Source organism: Tachyglossus aculeatus, chromosome 4 (assembly GCF_015852505.1).
Source record: "Tachyglossus aculeatus isolate mTacAcu1 chromosome 4, mTacAcu1.pri, whole genome shotgun sequence".
Taxonomy (NCBI): Eukaryota; Metazoa; Chordata; class Mammalia; order Monotremata; family Tachyglossidae; genus Tachyglossus; species Tachyglossus aculeatus.
In genome coordinates this window covers 30,407,681-30,432,197 of record NC_052069.1, presented here as the reverse complement: position 1 = coordinate 30,432,197, position 24,517 = coordinate 30,407,681, and the positions used below count along the sequence as shown (strand labels likewise).

At 41.1% G+C, this 24,517-nt stretch overlaps 2 protein-coding genes across 6 annotated transcripts in view; one reads left to right on the top strand and one right to left on the bottom strand.

The window, feature by feature from the left end:
* The window catches only part of FUBP1 (far upstream element binding protein 1), a 38,618-nt gene extending 36,656 nt beyond the window's left edge, over positions 1-1,962 (top strand). The window contains exon 23 of the mRNA XM_038744709.1: positions 524-1,962. Within this exon, the coding sequence (XP_038600637.1) occupies positions 524-554 (31 nt within the window). The 3' untranslated portion in view covers positions 555-1,962. The remainder of the gene's footprint in view (positions 1-523) is intronic.
* A 302-nt stretch (positions 1,963-2,264) lies between these two features.
* The window catches only part of NEXN (nexilin F-actin binding protein), a 73,846-nt gene continuing 51,593 nt past the window's right edge, over positions 2,265-24,517 (bottom strand). For 3 of the 5 annotated variants that reach the window (XM_038745517.1, XM_038745519.1, XM_038745520.1), the window contains 8 exons: positions 23,236-23,430; positions 22,957-23,133; positions 16,194-16,382; positions 12,052-12,249; positions 9,267-9,488; positions 4,532-4,717; positions 3,388-3,745; positions 2,265-3,296 (listed from right to left, as the gene is read on the bottom strand). In XM_038745517.1, coding sequence (XP_038601445.1) covers positions 3,283-3,296; positions 3,388-3,745; positions 4,532-4,717; positions 9,267-9,488; positions 12,052-12,249; positions 16,194-16,382; positions 22,957-23,133; positions 23,236-23,430 — 1,539 coding nt within the window. In that variant the 3' untranslated portion in view covers positions 2,265-3,282. Of the gene's footprint in view, positions 3,297-3,376; positions 3,746-4,531; positions 4,718-9,266; positions 9,489-12,051; positions 12,250-16,193; positions 16,383-22,956; positions 23,134-23,235; positions 23,431-24,517 lie in introns of those variants that run through there. The other 2 variants (XM_038745518.1, XM_038745521.1) reach the window with 1 other exon arrangement.

Here is a 24,517-nt window from a genome sequence, read left to right as displayed (position 1 = left end):
ATAGGACATTTCTCCTCTCCTTTCCCCCAAGAACTATTATGGATTCTGCATATTGCTTATTCTTGAACTATAGTAATTCAGTAAGAAGTTAATTAACAGTTTTAGTATGGTTTATAAGTTTAGCATGCATATCCATTTGATATGGCAGGGGAAAAACTTCAGCTACAGGCTATTGGTAGTATGGTTTTAATGGAAAGCATGTGTACCAGCGAAATGTTAACTGTATAGCAATCAGTGGGGTTTTGGGGTGTTGTTTTTTTTTTTTTTTTTTGGTTTTTGGGTGTTTTTTTTTTATCTGTGATATTTTAACTGACTTGCTGCATTTAAATTTTTTGGTTTTGGATTTTTGCTAGTTTATAATGTTTGTGTGTTTTAGTTTTTTAACTGATATAGCCTTTCAATTAAGTACTAAAGCAGCATCAATATCAGTTTCTGTTTATTCAGTTTATATATGTGCTGATCCTTTTCAAAAGTTCTGCTTAAAGAAAAAATTCAAAAATACTGCCTTCATTTTCATACACAGTGCTGAAGATGCTGCAAGCACCAAATCATAGCTCATAGAATCAGGTCCTGAGATAGTTACTGCCCATAAAGAGGAATCCTTTGAGTGTATGCCATTGGTGAGCCGATGAGCATGGACCATAGAAGGGCTCCATGTAGAAGGTAAAATTGGCAAAACGTAATGGAGAAATGAAATGTATTCCCATACGTAATGAACATAATGATATAGGGTATATGTTCCTGTCTGATCACTTTTCATTTTTAAAGTGCTATTCACTTGATCATAAATGTTCTGTGAACTGTTCAATTTCTTAAGTTATGTAGCTGCTACTCCACCACCTGTCTTCACCTCTATTTTCTAAAAGACAAGCATAGATATACGCTTACATGTTTTTTAAAGCTACGAAGCTCTTTAAAATCCTTGAGCCAAAATATTTTGATGAGTTGTAGTTTGTCTTTTTTTAAACAGAAGAAAATATAGATATGTGCTCGTAGGTATGACATTCAAAAGCTTGTTTTGGGGGGGTTGGGATTGTTTCTCTCTTTCTTGTTTTTTTTGTGTTTTTTAAAAATCATAAGCATAAACTGATACCGGCATTTTTGGCACTGACTTTACAGTGAAATAAATGGAAAACAGAAAAGGTGAGCCAGTTCATTTGACTGCAATGGATGCTAGGAGTGTTGGGAAGAGATGCTTAGACTAGTTTGTGACATTACATTGATTTATGCAGTCTTGAAAGAATTCAGGGAATGCTTGTTTTTCTCTCAGCCCTCTTCGGTATAGATGACGGCAGTAAATCCCTTGGTTCTTAATTTTTAATTAAAATAGTACTTGTGACTTGTGAACCTCTGTCTTTTGAATTGGTGGGTTAAGTAGAAAATGTTCAGACAGAACTCTAGTTGAAGCATATAGAACTTTTCATTTATGTAGGGTATGGGAGATGTCTAACCTAGAATGACTGTAGAATTTGAAGTTTAGGGAGTAATTTCATGACTAGGTAGGTACACATCCGTGGAAAAGATAAAAATTTTGCTTTTCCAAGTCAAGTGGCTTTTATTGTCGCACTAATTTGAGGGAGGGTGGAGAGAAGAGGTTTTATAAATCGGAACTTGGCAAAAGCAACACTAGCTAGGGTTTGACTTGCTTTAGTGATACACCTATAAAACTCTTAAATGTGTTTGCACATATATATATATATTTTTCTTATGTGTGCTCGATGCATTTTCGTCCTGAGAAAAGTGTTCTCTACAGAAACTACCCGTGTGTAAAAAGAAGATTGGCTTTAAAAGGCTACTGTGATGGAAACAGTGTCTTAGGGAGATGCAGCTTGGACTTGAGGTAAATTGAATGTTTTACAAACCGTGGCTTAGAGCTTGCTAAAGTGACATTATAATAAGGGTACCCATTACTGTAGTTTTGTATTGTTCATGGTTTTCTCAATAAATGTAAGCTAATGCATACCATATTTGTTTTGTCTTTTCTTTTCGTGCACCCATTACTTGAAATTTTGAGGCGACAGTCATTCTAGGGCATAAAATAATCATTTTCATTTCCCACCTCTGGGGATAGAAAATTTTAGGAAAAAAACTTCCAAAATTATTGCCCATTGCTATGAATATATATATATATATGCCCTTTGTTATGAACACCGATAGACAGCGCTTAGAACAGTGCTTTGCACATAAGTGCTTAATGCCATCATTATTATTGTAGTTAAAATCATATGAAGTTATATAAATTTAAATGAAACCAGGAGCCATGCTTCCAGTCATTTCCCTTTATTAAAAAAACCCTTTAAGAAGGATGACAGAAGAAATTTTGTAACAGAATGCAGTTATTTATTATACTCATTAAAAATAAAGTCCTGCGCCAGCATCTTGAGAAAACAGACAACGACTTTAGGTTGAACATGGGAGTCAAATGTCTATCAGCTCATTTCAGAAGAGCTACAGTCTGAGGAAAATTGTCTTAGTGTTTCCTTCCCAATCCACCCTTCTGTTTTTATCAGACCAGAAGACTTGGACTACATTTGTCTGTTCTAATCAATCATTACTATTCAAGCCCCTTCTGCGTGACAAACTCCTTACTGTTTAAAGTGAGCCTTGAACATAGAAAATTATAAATCTTTTAAAATCATTTTGCATCAGTGAAAATGGTCAGAAATGATAGAAAATTGTAGAGGAGTGCACTCTTCATATCCACTCATCGCACTGTAACTACTCAAGCTTTTAAAATGAGTTTTTAAAGTCTGGTAAGACTCTGGCGACTTATTCACCAGTGGTTTCAAAATAGCCACTTTCCAGCCAACATTTTATTTCAATCATATTCAATCTATTGAGTGCTGACTGTGTTCAGAACACTATAACTAAGCACTTGGGAGAGTATAGTATAACAATAACCATTTTCATTTTAAAGCGTTTGCCATAATGTAACAGGTGTAGTCTTGGTTAGAAGAAAGCTATTGTGCAATTGCAGGATTTGGCTTAATCTGCTACCTTATGAAAAATGGTTTCGGGAACATGGGAATATAGGAATTGGAACCTCCAATTAGATGGACTTTATTTTCCATGTATTTTGGTGCTAAACTAATCACCACAGCAGGCGAGGAGGCATTGAAAACAAGAAGGCTCATGCAACTTGAGGTGACTTTCAACATCTAGTGTAGGAATGGCAAGTCGCCGTGGCCCAGCTTCTGGTTTCCTTTGTGACCCCCGTCAGAAAGATGGATGCCGAGAGAAAGTTGAGAAGGAAGGCGGGGTGCCAGCATAAAAAATAGCACATTAGTAGTCATCAGCTAGAAAAGAAAAGCAAGAAGGAAATAGTTTAAAAGAGGTGGTGAATTAAGTAGAGGAGTTAAGGAGAAAGGATGAGTAACTAACTCTTACTTTCAATGGTGAGAATACAGGTGCTAGCGGCCGTGCCTCTACTGTTGACTGCTTTGCACATATACTCCCCTTCATCTTCTGGGAAAGTTTCTGGTAAATAGAGGCAGTAAGTTTCTCCTCTCTCGATATACTGGTAGTCTTCTCCGTCTTGCAACATTTCTCCCTCAAACCACCATGTAACTTCGGGTTTGGGCTCTCCTGTAACTCTAACAGTGAACCGGACCGGCTCACTGTCTACAACAGATGTATTTTTTAGAGGTTTCTTGAACCAGGGAGCCCCTGATCGAGCTTGTTCCTCTTCGTCTTCTCTAGTTGACCCGTTAATGACCCCCTCTTCTTCCTCCTCTGCTTCTCTTTTCTGCAAGGACAGATTCAGGTAGGCCTATTAAATTTCCAACAAGGGACATTTTTTTTTTCTAATTTGCCGGGGAAACGAAAAAATGTTACACAATTTGAAAGAAAAACCAGCAACGGATTATCCCTAGGTACTTTAAAGCACTCAATCTTCTTGCCCTCCTACTTCATCTCACTACTACAATCCAGCTGTCACTTTGTTCCTCTACTGCCAACCTACTCACTACCTTGAGCTCATCTATCTTGCCGTCGACCTCGCCCAAATCCTGTATCTGGCTTGGAACGACCAACAGTCCAAATCCAACATCTCCAAGAGGCCTTCCTTGATTAAGCCTTCATTTCCTCTTTTTCCACTCACTTTACTCACCCACACCACTTATGTACATACCCGTGATTTATTTATATTGTCTGTGTCCCCCTCTAGACTAAGCTTGTTGTGGACAGGAAATGTGTCTGTTAAGATGATGTACTCTCCCAAGCGCTCAGTACAGTGCCCTGCACACAGTAAGCCCTCAAATTGACAAATTAAGGCAAGATCCTGAGGTAAGGAGTTGAAGTAAAAAGAACTAGAAGTCAAAGTATGCCTATTTGAGTGGTTTTGTTCACTATTTGTCTTGAAGATTCTTACTTTGTAAGTACGATGCATACAAAAGTTTGCACTTTGTGAAATCTTCCCCATATATATCTTGCTCTCCTCGCTTCTGGTTGTAGTTACTGCCTTCGTAAAACAATTGCAAGCATTCTCACCTGATACAAAATGGCCATAAGAAGAAAAGGGACCCTTTAATACCTTTTGTAATGCAGCATCAATTTCCTTCTGTTCAAACTGCATGCGTAGTAATTTTTGTTCCTCAATTCTTCTTTGTTCTTCTTCTGCCCTGGCTCTTGCCATTTGTTCAAACCTCGCCTTCATATTCATCTTGTGCGTAAAAGGAGCTTCACATCTTTTGGCAGGTTTCACGTCAACATCATCGTCCTTTAAGGTTCGATGTTTTTGGTTGTATAAAGAGGGGGGAGAAAGTAGAAATAACCCTAAACTGATGCATTTATTTTAAGATTTCTAGAAAAGCAAATCTACGGACTTGAGATTGACAAATTTATTAGTTATGGCTCAAAGAAGGATGGTGAATTCTGCTGACCAAGGCAAGGATATAGGAGTTAATTGTAGTCATGCACTTCTACAATTATTCTGCCCCTGTATGGAGAACAGCTGCGCCTGGACCCGAGCTGGAGGCAGTTGGTCCCTTCAATTCCACCAACTTCGTACTCCCCAGCCAGAGTTAGGCATTTATCCTTTTGGCCAGCTGCAGCACCCAGAAGCATCTCCAGAACAATTTTTACAGCCATCGAGAGACTAAATTTGATCAAATGGTGACTTGTGGGAGCATGTACTCCCAGCTCTGATGTTTATCTGCTCTGACCTTGGACGAGTCACTTCACTTCTCTGTGCCTGAGTACTTCACCTGTAAAATGAGGATGTGAGAGCCCCATGTGGGTCTTGGACTGTGTCTAACCTGATTAGCTTGTAATAATAATAATAGTGTTTAAGTGCTTATTACGTGCCTAACACTGTCCTGTTAAGCGCTTATTATGTGCCTAGCGCTGTTTTAAGTGCTGGAGTAGATACAATAATAATAATAATGGCATTTGTTAAGCGCTTACTATGTGCAGAGCGCTGTTCTAAGCGCTGGGGGGGGATACAAGGTGATCAAGTTGCCCTACGTGGGGCTCACAATCTTAATCCCCATTTTGCAGATGAGGTAACTGAGGCTCAGAGAAGTAAAGTGACTTGCCCAAGGCCACACAGCAGACATGTTACAAGGTAATCAGGTTGTCCCAAGTGAGGCTCACAGTCTTAATCCACATTTTTACAGATGAGGTAACTGAGGCACGAAGAAAAGTGACTTGCCCAAGATCCCACAGCAGACAAGTGGCGGAGCCGGGATTAGAATCCACATCTTCTGACTCCCAAACTCTTTCCACTGAGCCACACTGCATTTCCTCCAGTGCTTAGTGCTGTGTCTGACACATTAAGTGCTTAAATACCATAAAAAAAAGTGTGCCACAGGCTGCATAGACCAGTGTCATCGAGGGTACATGAGAATAACAGGAATCTTCCAGTTTTATAATGACACTTTGCTGGTGGGAGGCCATATATATAAAAGATTGTATTTACTGTTCTGTGTTCCAATAAAGATTTGATTCATCACACAAACCTCTTGATTTTATTTACGAGTTTTCCATCCTAGACAAATCCCTAGTCCAGGCCTCTCCTTTTCAACATATTCTTGTAATTACTGTTCTTGTACATCTGAAGTTGTATATAAATATACACATGCTACCAAAATGTTTTTAATTGATGGAGCCATTTTTATAAGCACTTGGCTATATGGAAATTACATGGTAATCTAATAAGAGTGGGTTGCCAGGAAAATTTGGTTATTCAGAAATTTAGTATTTAAGCACCTGTGTATGAAGCATATTACTTATGTGCTTATTACACATTATTACTATTCATTATATGATTATTAAATATATTATCTAAGTATAATGATGTGCAATAAGCACATATGTATTTAAAATAATATGATTATAATATAAAAAATACATTGTTAGTATTACACATACATCTGTGTATATAGAAACCTGTGTATGAAGCACATTACTATTCATTATATGATTATTAAATATATTATCTAAGTATAATAATGATGTGTAATAAGCACATATGTATTTAAAATAATATGATTATAATATAAAAAAATACATTGTTAATATTACACATACATACATCTGTGTATATAGATATACTATTCTGATGGTATTGACGCCTGTACTTGTTTTGTTGTCTATCTCCCCCTTCTAGACTGAGCCCGTTGTTGGGTAGGGACTGTCTCTATGTTGCCGATTTGTACTTCCCAAGCTCTTAGTACAGTGCTCAGCATTCAGTAAGTGCTCAATAAATATGAGTGAATAAATGAAACACTGGGAAAAATATATAGGTGAGGATGACACAGTCCTGGGGTTCACAGACACATAATGAAAGAAGAAACAGACAAGATGAATGGTAAATAAAAGAGCAGTAAAAGGAGGAGGGATAAAGGAGCAGGGTTTCAGGTTCTTCGCAACTCAGTACAATAATCACAGCAATAACCTTTCCCTTAGTTATAAGGGAATTTGTCATATTTAACCAAGAAGCAGTGTGGCTTAGTGGAAAGAGCTTGGGGGTCAAGAGGTCATGGGTTCTAATCCCAGCTCTGCCACTTAGCTGTGTGACCTTGGGTAAGTCACTTAACTTCTCTGTGCCTTACCTCATCTGGAAAATGGGGATTAAGACAGCCCCATTTGGGACAGCCTGATTACTTCGTATCTACCCCAGCACTTAGAACAGTGCTTGGCACATAGTAAGTGCTTAACAAATGCCATCATTATTAATGTTTATTAATAGCTTCCTAAAATCAAACAATCGTATTTATTGAGCGCTTACTATGTACAGAGTACTGTACTAAGCGCTTGGGAAGTACAAATTGGCAACATATAGAGACAGTCCCTACCCAACAGTGGGCTCACAGTCTAAAAGGGGGAGACAGAGAACAAAACCAAACATACTAACAAAATAAAATAAATAGAATAGATATGTACTAGTGAAATAGAGTAATATGTACAAACATATATACAGGTGCTGTGGGGAAGGGAAGGAGGTGGGATGGAGAGGGGGAGAGGAAGGAAGGGGCTCAGTCTGGGAAGGCCTGGAGGAGGTGAGCTCTCAGTAGGGCCTTGAAGGGAAAAACTTACTGAAAGTAAAATTAATATACACACAGTGGGTGCTTGTGTCACTTGAATTTGGTGAAGTGTGATGGAATGAATGGCTGTTCAAGTGCTTGCTATGTGCTACCCTCTGGGGTAGATTTAGTACAGTCAGACCTGACAAACCACACCCACATTCTTTGGAATTTGTTGGGAAATTTTTTTAACATAGGTGTCAGAATGGCTGACAATTTAATCCTCGTCTATTTTCCTCTTCCCTAAAGTTAAAGAAAAAAGCTACAGCGTTCCACATCCTTAGCTATTTAGCATTTGTCAAGGCACCCAATGTGTCCAGAAAGAGGAAGCAATTGTTTTTTCTCCCTCCGACCCCCCCCCCCCCGAAATTCAGACATCTGGTTTAGGTTCTGAAACTAGAAAAACGGAAAATCCAGATTTGATCGAGAAGGCCCCAACAGCCGGAATGTTGGTATTGTGTGCCAACCTGTTTTATAAGGAGCTTCCCTGCGTCTTCCCCTCTGAATCACCCTGCTGCATTCTCTCTGACTTCTTGAAGAAGCATTAGTGCAGCCCTGCTGAATGTGCATTATATACTGTATTTATACACATATATGTATGTATGGATTTTGACCCCAGAAGTTTGCTTGGCTTCAGACAGCTGTATTCCTGGCAGCACAGGGTTAATGGAATCGTTCCCAATCCAAAATTTACATTCTCATTACAATACAAAGGTTCAGCTGTAGTCAGAACTGATCACAAGTCTCAATAGTATGGCATTCTCCTTTCTCAATTCCACCTGAGAACTAAGGACAGGAGTGGAAAATATCCCCAAAGAGGGGTTGGGAAGGGAGCATTAGCTCCCAGACTTTACCCAATCTCCCAAAAAGGAGAAAATGGGTTTAGTTTGTGTTCTTGACTATCAATCAATCAATCGTATTTATTGAGCGCTTACTGTGTGCAGGGCACTGGACTAAGCGCTTGGGAAGTACAAGTTGGCAACATACAGAGACAGTCCCTACCCAACAGTGGGCTCACAGTATAAAAGACTTCCCAGGTAATGACTCATTTGTGAATTATCCGGGGATTTTTGCATTTTCTGTGTGGCAGTTTACCTTCTATTTCACGTTAGGTTTTCCAACAGTAGGGGGGAAAGAACATAAGGCATAGTCATTCCAAGAGTTTGCCTTGCTAAAGTGATCCTATTCAGAGGGTTAGTAGTAGTCTTTAAATGTAGGTTAAAATGACCTGTCGTGAGATACAAGTGTATGAATTTGTTGTGCTTTTCTTGCCCTCCCGTTTTCCTCTAGACTAAGCTCATTGTGGACAGGGAATGTGTCTACCAACTCTGTTATATTGGTGCATTATACTCTCCCAAGTGCATTGCACAGTACTCTGCACACAGTAAGCACTCAGTAAATCAATCAATCAATCAATTGTATTTATTGAGCGCTTACTGTGTGCAGAGCACTGGACTAAGTGCTTGGGAAGTACATGTTGGCAACATATAGAGACAGTCCCTACCCAATAGTGGGCTCACAGTCTAAAAGGGGGAGACAGAGAACAAAACCAAACATAATATGATTGATAACCGAGAATTGGTTGAAATGTGCATTTGCGGAGATGTATTCTAGAGGGTACCGTGAAGACTTAATAAACTGAAATCCAACAAACCAATCTCATGATTAGAAAGCTAACTGGGAACAAAGTGCTGCGTGCTTAAGGGTAAATATATTTTAATATTAAATAGGAAATGAACTCACCTCATGAAAATGTTCTGCCTCTCGTTCCTTGATTTCGAGATCAACTGCCCTTCTCCGAGCTCGTTCTTCTTCAATCTTTTTCTGAATTTCTTCTTCAGAGAGTTGACCGATTTTTTCAAATTTGCTTTTTAAGTTCTTAGCTTGAATGGAGCCGCTTCTTTTTAATTTGATTAATTCTTCGTACTCCCTGCTTAGTTCATACGTTTCACTCTCTTCCTTCTCCTTCAAAAATTAAGATCTTGTGTAAAAACACCTGGAGACTGATTTGTGCAATATTACAACTTTAAATGCCACTCGGCAAAGAAAGAGTACTAGTTATGAATCAATGACATTTGTCAAGTGGTTAGTATGATCAGAGCACAGTACTAAGCACTAACAAGACAAAGGCTGCTTATTTTCATAAAATTGAAAGTTTTCCGTGGGACTCCGGTGCTTGAAGCTACGTAGTTGATCGCGAAAATGTATATTCAGTCAAGCAAGCAGCATGGCTCAGGGGAAAGAGCCCGGGCTTGGGAGTCAGAGGTCGTGGGTTCAAATCCCGCTTCCGCCACATGTCAGCTGTGTGACCATGGGCAAGTCACTTAACTTCTCTGTGCTTCAGTTACCTCATCTGTATAATGGGGATAAAGACTGAGAGCCCCCCTGGGGACAACCTGATCACCTTGTATCCTCCCCAGCGCTTAGAACAGTGCTTTGCACATAGTAAGCGCTTAACAAATACCAAAATTATTATTATTATTTATTGAATCCTACAGCCTGGATTGCAACAGAGTCAACAGACACATTCCCCGATTTTCTGTTGGAACCAGGGAGAGTGTTTTTAAGTGAACCCTATTTCTATCCTGTTCTATCCCAATTTCTATCCCAAATTGATCTACTCCATTTGGCGTTTTTCCCCACACCATTCTTAAGAATTTTACTGAAATTAACTTGGCTCTAATTGCTAAAGGGAATGAGCTAAGTTTAAAAGTTTTCTAGACTGTGAGCCCACTGTTGGGTAGGGACCGTCTCTATATGTTGCCAACTTGTACTTCCCAAGTGCTTAGTACAGTGCTCTGCACGCAGTAAGCGCTCAATAAATATGATTGATTGATTTAAAAATACATCATCATCATCATCATCATCAATCATATTTATTGAGTGCTTACTATGTGCAGAGCATTGTACTAAGCGCTTGGGAAGTACAAATTGGCAACATATAGAGACAGTCCCTACCCAACAGCGGGCTCACAGTCTAAAAGGGGGAGACAGAGAACAAAACCAAACATACTAACAAAATAAAATAAATAGAATAAATATGTACAAGTAAAATAAATAAATAAATGAATGAATAAATAAATAAATAAATAAATGAATAAATAGAGTAATAATACATCCTACATCCTAATGGTAATCCCATGTGTGGTCTATGCTTGTGTAAATGCTCGGAGAATAAAGGCCTGGTAACCATTCAAGGTTAGATCCCATCAGACAGAGTTTGGGGTCTCTTCACCTTCTGCTCCCATTCTGCTGCCAACTTCATTTGCTATCAGCGTGGGTCAGTGGAAAGAGCCCGGGCTTTGGAGTCAGAGGTCATGGGTTCAAATCCTGCCTCTGCCACTTGTCAGCTGTGTGACTTTGGGCAAGTCACTTAACTACTGTGGGCCTCAGTTCCCTTACCTGTAAAATGGGGATTAAGACTGTGAGCCCCACGTGGGACAGCCTGATCACCTTGTAACCTCCCCAGCGCTTAGAACAGTGATTTGCACATAGCGCTTAATAAATGCCATCATTATTATTATTATTATCACATGGGAGAAGCAGCAGGTATTTTGCTAGTTTACTACCACTACTAGTCGATCAACTGATCTTTATTAAGCCTTGCGTGAAAGGTATGAATGGATCCTAGAATATAATAATAATAATGATGGTATTTGTTAAGCGCTTACTATGTGCCAAGCGCTGTTCTAAGCGCTGAATATCAAGATGTGATTGTATTTTGTGGTACAATAGTTTTTCTGGACAATTTTAAATACAGAGTTCAAAAGAAATTAGGGGGAGTATGTATGAAATGGAAAATCTATAAAGCATTTGCCATTACTATAAGTTTCACTTTTTCTACATTTTTCAAACTTCCTCTAAAGAGCAGTGTTATTGAAAATTTATAAAGTAGTTTAGCAAAGAATAAAAAAAACGTTCAGAAGCTGTGTGGTCTAGTGGAAAGACACAGGACTGGAATTCAGAATACCTCAGTTCTGATTCCAACTCTGTCTCTTGCCTTTTGTGCCTCAGTGTCCTCATCTATAAAATGGAGATGAACTATTTGTTCTCCCTCCCCCTTGGACTGTGAATCCTTCCTGGAACAGAGACTGTGCGGGGCCTGATTATTTTGCATCTATAGCAGTGCTTAGTGCTGTGCTTCTCACCCTGTAAGTACTTCATAAATCCCTGGGTGCACAGTACTATTCTAAAGTGCTTGGGAAATACAAAAACAACAGCCTTTCCACATGACTGTCAATCAGTGGTATTTAAAGGGCTCTGTTTTTCACTTTAAAGTAACAGATAAAGTTCTTTTACTATTCAGTGGAATAAAGGAAAATGAAACTAAAAATATGTCGAGTTTGGTCACTTCCAGTGTTCCAGTTAGCTAGCATGTAATTAACCTTATGTACTTCAAAGCCCTATTAGTTTGTAGTATTTTTCATTGTTACTACAACTCTCATCAGGAACCAGAAAATGAAACTGAGAAATTTGGCTATCCAGGTTTCAGAATGACAACTTTTTCTTTCAACATTAACTCCCTTACCTCTCCCATTTCTTTTCTCTGCTGTTCAAATTCCTGTTTTTCCATTTCTAGTTTTTGCTTCCGTTCCTCTTCAGTTCGTTTCCTTTCTTCTTCCATTTTTTGTTTCAGTAAAGCCTCAAAATTAATTTCTAGCTTTCCTGGAGTTAGGGACTCTTGCGAGACTGTTTTATACATCTCTGGCACATCATCCTCCAAAACCTGTTGAAAGTAATCCTCATCACTTTTGTAGCAAAGTTCAAATTCTACTGTTTATTCAGTGATGACATCTTGCATTCTAAAGTAGATAAACGTTCATTAAAGGAGCTGAGGTGGTTTTGCCCAGAAAAGATAAGGAGAGATTTCAATAATAATTTTCAACGATCATAAAGGATTTTATTTAATAGAGGACTTCATTCATTCATTCATTCATTCAATCATATTTCTTAGAACAGTGCTGTGCACATAGTAAGCGCTTAATAAATGCCATCATATATATATTGAGCGCTTACTGTGTGCAGAGCACTGTACTAAGCACTTGGGAAGTACAAGTTGGCAACACATAGAGACGGTCCCTACCCAACAACAGGCTCACAGTTTAGAAGGGGGAGACGGGCAACAAAACAAAACATATTAACAAAATAAAATAAACAGAATAAATATGTACAAGTAAAATAAAAAATAGAGTCATTCATTCATTCATTCAATCGTATTCTAGCTCTGTTCCCAATGCAGTGGGACGGGGGTTCAGTGGCTCAGTGGAAAGAGCGAGGGCTTTGGAGTCAGAGGTCATGGGTTCAAATCCCGGCTCCGCCAATTGTCAGCTGTGTGACTTTGGGCAAGTCACTTAACTTCTCTGGGCCTCAGTTCCCTCATCTGTAAAATGGGGATTAAGACTGTGAGCCCCCCGTGGGACAACCGGATCACTTTGTAACCTCCCCAGCACATAGAACAGTGCTTTGTACATAGTAAGCGCTTAATAAGTGCCATTATTATTATTATTATCATCTAAGTATGAGCTTCCTGATGGGGTGATGCATTAAAATAAATTACCAAGGAAGGGTTACCATTGAATAGGTTTCCCATCATTCTGGGGTGGCTTGAGTGTGGTTCTGTTTGAAGGCTGAAGGGTTAAAAAAATAAAATAGATCAATTGCTCCCAGCTAAAAGCTGCTGTACTATGGCATGCTCTGTGATTCGGTGACCTCCTAGGTTGCCCTGTAGTTTTATGCTTTTTCATGATCGGATTGGTATCAATCAATCAGTCATATTTATTGAGCACTTACTGGGTAAGTACAATATAATGGTACAGTATTCAGTTGGTAAACATGTTCTCTGCCCACAATGAGCTTACAGTGGTGGGGGTGGGATTGGGGGGGCAGAGTGGAGAGCAATTCATATAAATCGATGAATAAATTACAGATATGTACCTAAATGCTATGGGGCTGAGGAAGTGAGGGTGGAAATCCTAGTGCCAGAGAATAGGAGAGGAGGAAATGAAAGCTTAGTTGGGGAAGGCCTTTTGGAGATGTGCTTCTAATCAATCAATCAATCGTATTTATTGAGCGCTTACTGTGTGCAGAGCACTGTACTAAGCGCTTGGGAAGTACAAGTTGGCAACATATAGACAGTCCCTACCCAACAGTGGGCTCACAGTCTAAAAGACTATTATTCTAATAAATATTAGTACCTCAGGATGGGTTCCACGGCATGTGGATAGTCTAGCAACTTGTCCCCGCAGTTTGGTGACAGATGAAGTGAGTTAGACACCCGCCCCAACCATTGCATACTGTGAAAAGCACTCTATTAAATGATCTCTCAAGTTCCCTCTTAGACATGGAACATATTCTTCAACATCAGAAAATTAAATGACAGTAGATTAACAGGTAGCCTAACAAACATTTGTACTGATCTGGCTGAGGGAACTTGGCAAACAAGGGTAAACTGTAGAAGATACACTAGCCGGGCAGCAGATAATTTAAGGGACAGGGTGCTACTTTTCCAACTTTTGGTGTTGGGCTTGGTGAAGAACTCATTTGTCTCTGAAGTTCCTAGTCTGGGGACTGTGAGCCCACTGTTGTGTAGGGACCGTCTCTATATGTTGCCAACTTGTACTTCCCAAGCGCTTAGTACAGTGCTCTGCACACAGTAAGCGCTCAATAAATACGAATGATTGATTGATTGGGGACTTCTTCCCATGGAGCTGCTGCCTCCCTGCTGGAGGGAGCAACTCCATTACATGGAGGGGGAGGAGGGTGTCTGAAAACCAATTTTAAATTTCAGAGAACATAGCAAAGAACTCCTAACGAAGTGTACTATCCTGTAGGCATGGAGAACAATAAGCTACTGCTTCCAATTAGCACATATAACAATGTTTTCCTGGTATCGGTCTTTCAGAATTGAAGTGAGGTTTTGGAACAAACTTTACTCCCCAAGGCAGTCCCTAGGTTTAGTGGTGGAGAGAAATCCGCTTGCTGGCTTAGTGGAAGAGCACAGGCCGTGGGTTGTAATCCTGGCTCTGCCCCTAATCAGCTGTGTGACTTGGGGCAAGTCACTTAACTTCTCTGTGCCTGTTACCTCATCTGTAAAATGGGGATTAAGACTGGGAGCCCCACATGGGACAATCTGATTACCTTGTATCTACCCCAGTGTGTAGAACAGTGCTTGGCACCTAGTAAGCGCTTAACAAATACCATCATTATTATTTTATTTCCCTATTCTTTTGGATGGGTGCCACCTGCTCTAGATTGTCATTCACCTGTTTTTGCTGGTGCTATTCTCCGGCACGTGAGCAAAAAGTCCAAGGTAGGTTTTGAAAGCCAGGACGATGAGAGGTGTGTGGACAAAAACTGCCCCAGAGTTTGAAGATGGCTATTGGCACGCAGCATTCCCGACCTGCCGAAGGGGTAATTTTGGCCCTACTTATTCCATGATGCTGTGGTGTTCAAAACGCAACCCCAAGGTTTTCACTTCCTGGGCTGTTGCTACATTAGTAGTTGTAGTAGTAGTAATAATAATAATGATGGCATTTATTAAGCGCTTAGTATGTGCAAAGCACTGCTCTAAGCGCTAGGGAGGTTACAAGGTGATCAGGTTGTCCCACTGGGGGTTCACCGTCTTCATCCCTATTTTACAGATGAGGTAACTGAGGCACAGAGAAGTTAAATGACTTGCCCAAAGCCACCCAGCTGACAATTGGCCGAGCCGGGATTAGAACCCATGACCTCTGACTCCAAAGCCCGTGCTCTTTCCACTGGGCCACGCTGTACTACTACTATTAGAGAAGCAGCGTGGCTCAGTGGAAAGAGCCCGGGCTTGGGAGTCAGAGGTCATGGGTTCTAATCCCGGCTCTGCCACTTGTCTGCTGGGTGACTTTGGGCAAGTCACTTCACTTCTCTGGGTCTCAGTTCCCTCATCTGTAAAATGGGGATGAAGACTGTGAGCCCCATGTGGGACAAGCTGATGGCCTTGTATCCCCCCAGCACTTAGAACAGCGCTTGGCACATAGTAAGCACTTAACAAATGCCGCCATTAGTCATAGTAATAACAGCATTTTAAGCAAATCCACTTAAATAATGATGGCATTTATTAAGCGCTTACTATGTGCAAAGCTCTGTTCTAAGCACTGGGGAGGTTACAAGGTGATCAGGTAGTCCCACAGGGGGCTCACAGTCTTAATCCCCATTTTATAGATGAGGGAACTGAGGCACAGAGAAGTTAAGTGACTTGCCCAAAGTCACACGGCTGACAATTGGCGGAGCCGGGATTTGAACCCATGACCTCTGACTCCAAAGCCCGGGCTCTTTCCACTGAGCCACGCTGCTTCTCACTTAAAGCAGTCAATACGCTGAACTAGGTGTTTGGAACAGGCAGAATAACAAAGATATTACAGCAACCATTAGCCAGTCAGCAAACAAAGGACATGTGGATTCCAGATAAAGAGAAGCAAGAAAAATAGGTTAGGTACTGGGAGGGTGGTGTGTGGGGTTGTGGGGAGGGGAGAGATGTTTGCAAGAACAAGAGTGAGTGACCAGGAGTGGGGAAAAGAGGAAGCATTTACTGTGAAATTCAGTAATTTCAATCAACATTGCTACTTTTCCAATAGGTGGACCCCGAGGCTAAAGTCAGCAACTAACCCCTTGATATTTTTAAGAGATTTCTCTCACCATGCTCTTCCTGGCTTCAGCAAAAGCCTTCTTTTCTTCTTCTATTCGCCTCCTGGCTTCTTCCTCTGCTTTTCTTTTTTCTTCTTCTCTCCGTTGTCTTTCTATTTCTTCAAAGCTGAGTTTGAGTTTCCCTGGGCGGTATTCTTTAAAAGAATATTCCGTTTCTTGGTTTTCTTCCTCTTCATTGGCCTAGCAAAAATAACCACTTTAAAGTACGTCCCTCTGGATTGAATTAAGATCCGTGGACGCCAGGAAAAAAATGAAATCAAAAGGCTGAAACCTCTCTTTGGCCAACCAATTTGTCCATGAAATTTTAGGCACAATCGATTTTACTTTGCAATCCCTGAAGAATATTATTCATTTTGAGGCTGAAAGCTGTCCTTCCAAACCTTTCTACGCTAACACTGTGTTAATAGAGATCAAAGTGAAAAACCCAGCTGATTTGCTGTGACTATCCACAGTTACCCACCAGGGCAACTGTGCACAAAGTGTTTTTCATTACTCATAGAGATTGTAAATGTAGCCGGGCAGTACTTTCATATCCTGATAAAATTACTTTCCCTGAAAATAAAGCCCCAAAGACATTTAAAATTAAATCAAATGGATCATTTGGGAGCTGCTCTGCTAACATTAATGAAAGGAGGAAAAGTCAACCAGTCATTTTTGGGGGGAGAACTTTACAAACACAAATAGTAAATATTCAGGAAAACTGGAGACAGTTTTAGAACTATGACTACAGTAAACTACATTGAGTATTATCCTTTGATTAAAATCAATCTTTTATTCAATAACAGCATATGGTAAGTGTCTATGTATATCTAGGTTCTCAGATTCCATTTCCACGCATGAAGTAGAGCAGACTTTCACCAGGTCTGCAATTTCAGTCGGCACAGAGAGCCGCGGGTATTGACTTGATCAGAACGGTCACCTGAACGGATGGAATGGGGGACGTGCTCATGATCAATCAATCAATCAATCGTATTTATTGAGCGCTTACTGTGTGCAGAGCACTGTACTAAGCACTTGAAGTACAAGTTGGCAACAGATAGAGACAGTCCCTACCCAACAGTGGGCTCACAGTGGGCTCATGATACATAGATGTTACTGTGGACACTGCACGCTGCCATGTAACTCTTTCTATATTTAGATGGCAATGTTCACTTTTATTCAGCGCACAATTCTGGGCACTTGGGAAAGTATATTAAAAGACAAAGTCCCCATCTTCATGAAGTTTACAGTCTACCAGGAGAAACGCAGAACAGGAGAAACATTGGTAACAGCCCGAGGCGAGCCAAAATAAACCAGTGTAAATATGGATGCTACGGGTGGTCAATGGGTTGGTATGATGAGGAAAGGTTAGGGAATGCCTCCGGAGAGTACAACGGATTTAGCAGACACAGTGCCTGCCCACAATGAGCTAGAAGGGGGTGGGATAAGCCACTAGTGGAGCGGCCAGCAAGATGTCAGCTACGACGGTGGACCCTGGACGGGATTGGGTCCTCCCTTCAAAGCCCTACTGAGAAATCACCTCCTCCAAGAGGCCTTCCTAGACTGAGCCCCCTTTTTCCTCTCCTCCTCCCCATCCCCCCCGCCTTACCTCCTTCCCCTCCCCACAGCACTTGTATCTATATTTGTACAGATTTATTACACTGTTTTACTAGTACATATTTACTATTTAATTAATGACGTGCATAGAGCTTTAATTCTATTTGTTCTGATGACTCTGACACCTGTCTCCATGTTCTGTTTTGTTGTCTGTCTCCCCCTTCTAGACTGTGGGCCCGTTTTTGGGTAGGGGCCATCTTTCTATGTTGCCAACTTGTACTTCCCAAGTGCTCTGCACACAGTTAAGCGCTCAATACAATTGAATAAAAGAAAGAAAAGAAAGAAAAAGAAAGAAAGAAAGAAAGAAAGAAAGAAAGAAAGAAAGAAAGGAAGGAAGAAAGAAAGAAAGAAAGAAAAAGAAAAGAGAAAGAAGAGAAAGAAAGAAAAAGGAAGGAAAGAAAGGAAGAAAGAAAGAAAGAAAGAAAGAAAGAAAGAAAGAAAGAAAGAAAGAAAGAAAGGAAGGAAGAAAAAGAAAAGAAAGAGAGAAAGAAAGAAAAAGAAAGAAAAAGAAAGAAAGAAAGGAAAGAAAGAAAGAAAAGAAAGAGAAAGAAAGAAAGAGAGAAAGAAAGAAAGAAAGAAAGAAAAAGAAAGAAAGAGAAGGAAGGAAGGAAGGAAGGAAGGAAGGAAAGAAAAGAAAGAAAGACAGAGAAATAAAGAGAAAGTAAAGAAAGAAAGAAAGGAAAGAAAGAAAAAGGAAGGAAGGAAAGAAACAAAACAAAGAAAAGAAAGAGAAAGAAAGAAAGAAAGAGAAAGAGAGAAAGAAAGAAAGAAAAGGAAAGAAAGAAAAGAGAAAGAAAGAAAGAGAGAAAGAAGAAAGAAAGAAAGAAAGAAAGAAAAGAAAGAGAAGGAAGGAAGGAAGGAAGGAAGGAAGGAAAGAAAGAAAGAGAAAGAAAGAAAGAGAAAGAAAGAAAGAGAGGGAGGGAGGGAGGGAGGGAGAGAGAAAGAGAGAGAGAGGGAGGGAGGGAGAGAGAGAGAGAGAGAGAGAGAAAGAAAAGAAAGAAAGAAAGAAAGGGAGGGAGAGAGGGAGGAAGAAAGGAAGAGAGAGAGAGAGAGAGAGAGGGAGGGAAGGAGGGAAGGAAGGAAGGAAGAAAAGAAAAGAAAGAGACACCCCAGCCGGCCCCAGAGGGCAGGCAGGGAGAGTAAGTGCCAGTGAGGCCGGTGGCCCAGGAACTAGCCCCCTGAGGGCCACCGGGGAGGGCCACGGCGAGCCGGCCGGGTGGAGCGTCCCCGCGGAGTGGGATGCCAGCGGGCAGCGCCAAGGCTGCCAGGAGGAGTCGGCAGGCGCTAGTGCTGGAGCTTGGCCCCCACCCCTTGGGCACGATGACCATCGCCAACAGCCTCAGCATCACCGTCTTTGATGCTCCTTATACCATCTTATCCCAGACTATCCCGTCCCTTATCCCAGACTATCACGTCCCATCTGGCCTAACTACCTAAAACGTCCTCTCTCTGGTGAGCCCACTGTTGGGTAGGGACCGTCTCTATATGTTGCCAACTTGTACTTCCAAAGCGCTTAGTACAGTGCTCTGCACACAGTAAGCGCTCAATAAATACGATTGATTGATTGATTGCACAAAAATCTACATCCTCCACTCTGCCCTCTCTACTGAAGTCCACCCTAAGGTGTCCCTCCATCCATCTTGCAGCACCAACCCCCGGCCCTGGTCACTCCCACAGTACAGCTCCTTCACAAGGGCTTAGAAGCAGCGTGGCTTCATGGAAAGAGCATGGGCTCGGGAGTCAGAGGATGTGGGTTCTAATCCTGACTCGGCCACTTGTCTCCTTCCTCTCCCCCTCATCCCCCTCTCCATCCCCCCCATCTAACCTCCTTCCCTTCCCCACAGCACCTGTATATATGTATATATGTTTGTACATATTTATTACTCTATTTATTTATTTATCTTACTTGTACATATCTATTCTATTTATTTTATTTTGTTAGTATGTTTGGTTTTGTTCTCTGTCTCCCCCTTCCAGACAGGGATCCCACTGTTGGGTAGGGACTGTCTCTATATGTTGCCAACTTGTACTTCTCAAGCGCTTAGTACAGTGCTCTGCACACAGTAAGTGCTCAATAAATACAATTGATTGATTGATTGCCGTGAGACCTTGGGCAAGCCACTTACTTCTCTGTGCTTCAGTTACCTCATCTGTAAAATGAGAATTGAGACTGTGAGCTCCACATGGGACAACCTGATTACCTTGTATCTACCCCAGCGCTTAGAACAGTGCTTTGCACATTGTAAGCACTTAACACAAACCATAATTAATTATTAATGGATTAATTAGCCATAATTATTATCATTACAATGCTGTGCACACAGTAAGCACTCAATAAATATGACTAACTGGCACTCACTTGTGTGCAAGGTGAACTGTTGCGGGTAAGTCATGCACCAGGCCAGCAAATTCATCTTCACCTACTCTAGCTCTGCCCTCTCATTCATTCATTTATTCATTCAAAAGTATTTATTGAGCGCTTACTGTGTGCAGAGCACTGTACTAAGCGCTTGGGAAGTACAAGTCGGCAACATATAGAGACGATCCCTACCCAACAACGGGCTCACAGTCTAGAAGGGGGAGACAGACGACAAAACAAAACATGTAGACAGGTGTCAAAATTGTCAGAACAAATAGAATTAAAGCTATATGCACATCATTAACAAAATTAATAGAATAGTAAATATGTACAAATATAATGAATAGAGTAATAAATCTGTACAAATATATACAAGTGCTGTGGGAGGGGAAGGAGGTAGGGCGGGGCTGATGGGGAGGAGAAGAGGAAAAGGGGGGCTCAGTCTGGGAAGGCCTCCTGGAGGAGGTGAGCTCTCAGTAGGGCTTTGAAGGGAAGAAGAGAGCTAGCTTGGCGGATGGGCAGAGGGAGGGCATTCCAGGCCCGGGGATGGATGTGGGCCAGGGGTCAATCAATCAATCAATCAATCGTATTTATTGAGCGCTTACTGTGTGCACAGCACTGTACTAAGCGCTTGGGAAGTACAAGCTGGCAACATATAGAGACAGTCCCTACCCAACAGTGGGCTCACAGTCTAAAAGGGGGAGACAGAGAACAAAACCAAACATACTAACAAAATAAAATAAATAGAATCGATATGTACAAGTAAAATAAATAAATAGAGTAATAAATATGTACAAACATATATACATATATACAGGTGCTGTGGGGAAGGGAAGGAGGTAAGATGAGGGTCGACCTCAGGTCAGGCGAGAACGAGGCACGATGAGGAGATTAGCGGCAGAGGAGCGGAGGGTGCGGGCTGGGCTGGAGAAGGAGAGAAGGGAGGTGAGGTAGGAGGGGGTGAGGTGATGGACAGCCTTGAAGCCCAGAGTAAGGAGTTTTTGCTTGATTTGTAGGTTGACAGGCAGCCACGAGATTTTTGAGGAGGGGAGTAACATGCCCAGCAACACTATGATTCCTCCATCCCACTGTCCCCACCCAGTCTTCCAGATTTGTAGACTATAAGCACACTGTGGGCAGGGAATATGTCTAGCAGCTTTCGAGAAGTAGCAGAACGTTGTGAATAGAGCACAGGCCTGGTTGTCAGGAGATCAATCAATCGTGTTTATTGAGCGCTTATTGTGTGCACAGCACTGTACTAAGCGCTTGGGAAGTACAAGTTGGCAACATATAGAGACGGTCCCTACCCAACAGTGGGCTCACAGTCTGGGTTTTAAGCCCGGCTCTGCTACTTGTCTGCTTTGTGACCTTGGGCAAGTCACCTCCGCCTTCTCTTGCTCCTGATGATCTTGCCAATTACTTTGTTGACAAAATTGGAACCATCGGGGGGTGAACTCTTCTAAACCTTCCCCTCCCATCACCAGTTCCCTCCTACCCCCACGTCGACTCATGCATCTCAGCTATTTCTTCAGAGAGCTCCTGCCTTTTTTCTAAATAGACCTGCATCTCCAGCCCCATCCCTTCTTAGCTCCTACTGACCACACCTTTCAACCACTCCTTCCCTCTGCCTTCAAATATGCCTTCATTTCCCACTCCTAAAATAATCCTTCTCGTGATTTAGTTTGTGTACACCAGTGTTTTCAGGAGAAGGAAAGAGGTGTTTCCATCTCTTCGTGCCTCCCATTTCATTCTCCTCTACCCTTCACCCACCACCATTGCAGTTTCTTGAAAGATTGTGATTACCGGCCCCCGCCCAACACACACACTCTCTCTCTCTCTCTTTCTCTCTCTCTCTCTCTCCCCCCACCCCCAAGGGTTCAGAATCATCAGTGATTCCTTTTTTCCTTTGGAAGGGAATTCCAAAGTGGGCTCCCTGGGCTCCCTGGGGCCCAGTGACTTTTGGTGTCTCTCAGCTTTAGAGCTTTTATAATAATAATAATAATAATAATAATAATAATGACATTTGTTAAGCACTTACTATGTGCAGAGCACTGTTCTAAGCACGGGAGGGGATACAGTATAATAATAATAATATGATGGTATTTGTTAAGCGCGTACTATGTGCAAAGCACTGTTCTAAGCGCTGGGGGGATACAAGGTGATCAAGTTATCCCACGTGGGGCTCACAGTCTTAGTCCCCATTTTACAGATGAGGTAACTGAGGCTCAGAGAAGTTAAGTGACTTGCCCAAGGTCACACAGCAGACATGTGGCAGAGTTGGGATAATACTATTAATAATAATGGTATTTGTTAAGCACTTACTAGGTGCCAGGCACTGTACTAAATGCTGGGGTGGATCCAAGAAAATTGAGTTGGGGACAGTCCCTCTTCCACTTGGGGCTCACAGTCTCAACCCCCACTTTACAGATGAGGTAACTGAAGCCCAGAGAAGTGAAGTGACATGTCCAAGGGTGCACAGCAGACAAGTAGCCGAGCTAGGATTAGAACCCGTGATCTTCTGAGTCTCAGGCCCGTGCTCTATCCACCAGGCCGTGTTTCCTGCCCTCACCACGAATATTGTAAGACTTTTACAACAGGGCTGCCGATTCGGCTCTAAAATGGTAGGCTCAGAAGCGGAGGGGGCCCCCTCCTCTTCCATTGCCTTTCTGGAGTGATGCTCAGGAGCTTATTCATTCATGCTACTGCTCCAGGGGTCTTCTGAAAAGGTGGGAGAAGATGGTCATAAGCACTGCGATCCCTTCATCGAAGGACCAAAGCCCGGCTGGGATCCTTACTTACCATCTGCTGCCTTGCTTCCTCAAAGGCCCGTTTCTCCTCTTCCAGACGTTGCCTTGCTTCCTCCTCAGCTTGCTTCTTGCGATTTTCTTGTCTTTGTTTTTCCAGTTCTTCGAAAGTTAATTTCAGCTTTCCAGGAGAAAGAGATTCCTTTGTTCCCTGGTTCTCCATTTCATCATCCTAAAAAAAAAAAAAGTTATGGTGAAAACTGCTAATTGGATAAAGAAAAACAACACGGTTATTTTAAAATAATTTTTCCTCTTTCTTTCCATGATCATTTACCATGAGAAATGAAAGGCATTTGGCTTCCTTTAGGGAACATCTTTGTTCTTCATTTCTTCCTCTTTCTTCTTCATACATGCGAATTTTCTGTTCCTCTCGTTCATTTTCCAGGTCCTCAAAACTCTTTCTCATTTTTCCAGATGTTTTGGATGATTTTACAGGCACTACTGTTACAAGCAATGAATCATCACCTTCCTGTTTTTTAAAAATAGATCATTAGTAAATTTCTAGCAACTCTGAGGATTATGCCCTGGAACATGGATTTCAAGGGGTTTACCACTATTGCTGCGTATCCCATCATAGTGCTATCAAACAGTTAGTTGAATGAAGAGAAAAAAATGTATTTTTTCAAAGGAATTAATGGCAAACAGTAAGGGAGGATGGGAGGAGAGAGAGAGAGAAAGAGAGAATATGAATATATGGTTGAAATCGAATTGCTGGCAATTGTTCCCCAAACTCATACTTGTTCCTGGAATACTGTTTTAAATCCAGCTGTTCAGAAGAAGGTGGTCGAAGCAGTAAAATCAGAATAATTACACGTGCATTAATCCCACAAAATATTACGTGCTTTGTAGAGTATGTGTTTTAAATGTTATGGTGAACTGAGTATGGCTTAAAGAAAAGTTTCTCCATTAAAAACATATATATACATATACCATTGTCCGGAAGGCAAGAACTTGCAAATATTTTGCAAACTAAGTCATTTTAACTAGGAAAAACATGTTTAATTCCCAAATGATTGCTTATCAATATATGCTTGACATTTTTGAATGCATGTGGGTTTTTTCATTTTAAAAACCCTTTAGTGTTCTTTTTTGATTCATTATGTTAGTTTCTCAAAATCCATTTGTCACTTTAGTACAGAATATACAATTCTGATAATATGCTTTCTTCCTTCTTCGGTTCTTTTAGAAAAACATTGCCAAGTCACTAAGTCCACAGTCTGTGTCTTGACAAATTTTGTATGAGAAGAAATGGTTCGGTTGGTACTAGGCATATGAGAATGAACATGTTTAAATAACTTAATTTCTCTGTCAAAGGAATCAAATTGTGATAGGCAGGTTGCTTTTTTAAAATGTTACCTTTGAATAATCTAATCATCGGTTTAGGCCAAGGCTTTGTATGCTGGCACAATCCCTCTAAATTTGAAATGTGTATCAGTCCCAATGTCTGTCATTTGCATCAATGTATTTTATAACTTCAGCCAGGAAATGGCATATACTTTATTTTTCCCAATTAGTATCATTTTTGGTTGTAGATTCAAGTGAGAAAATATGATCTT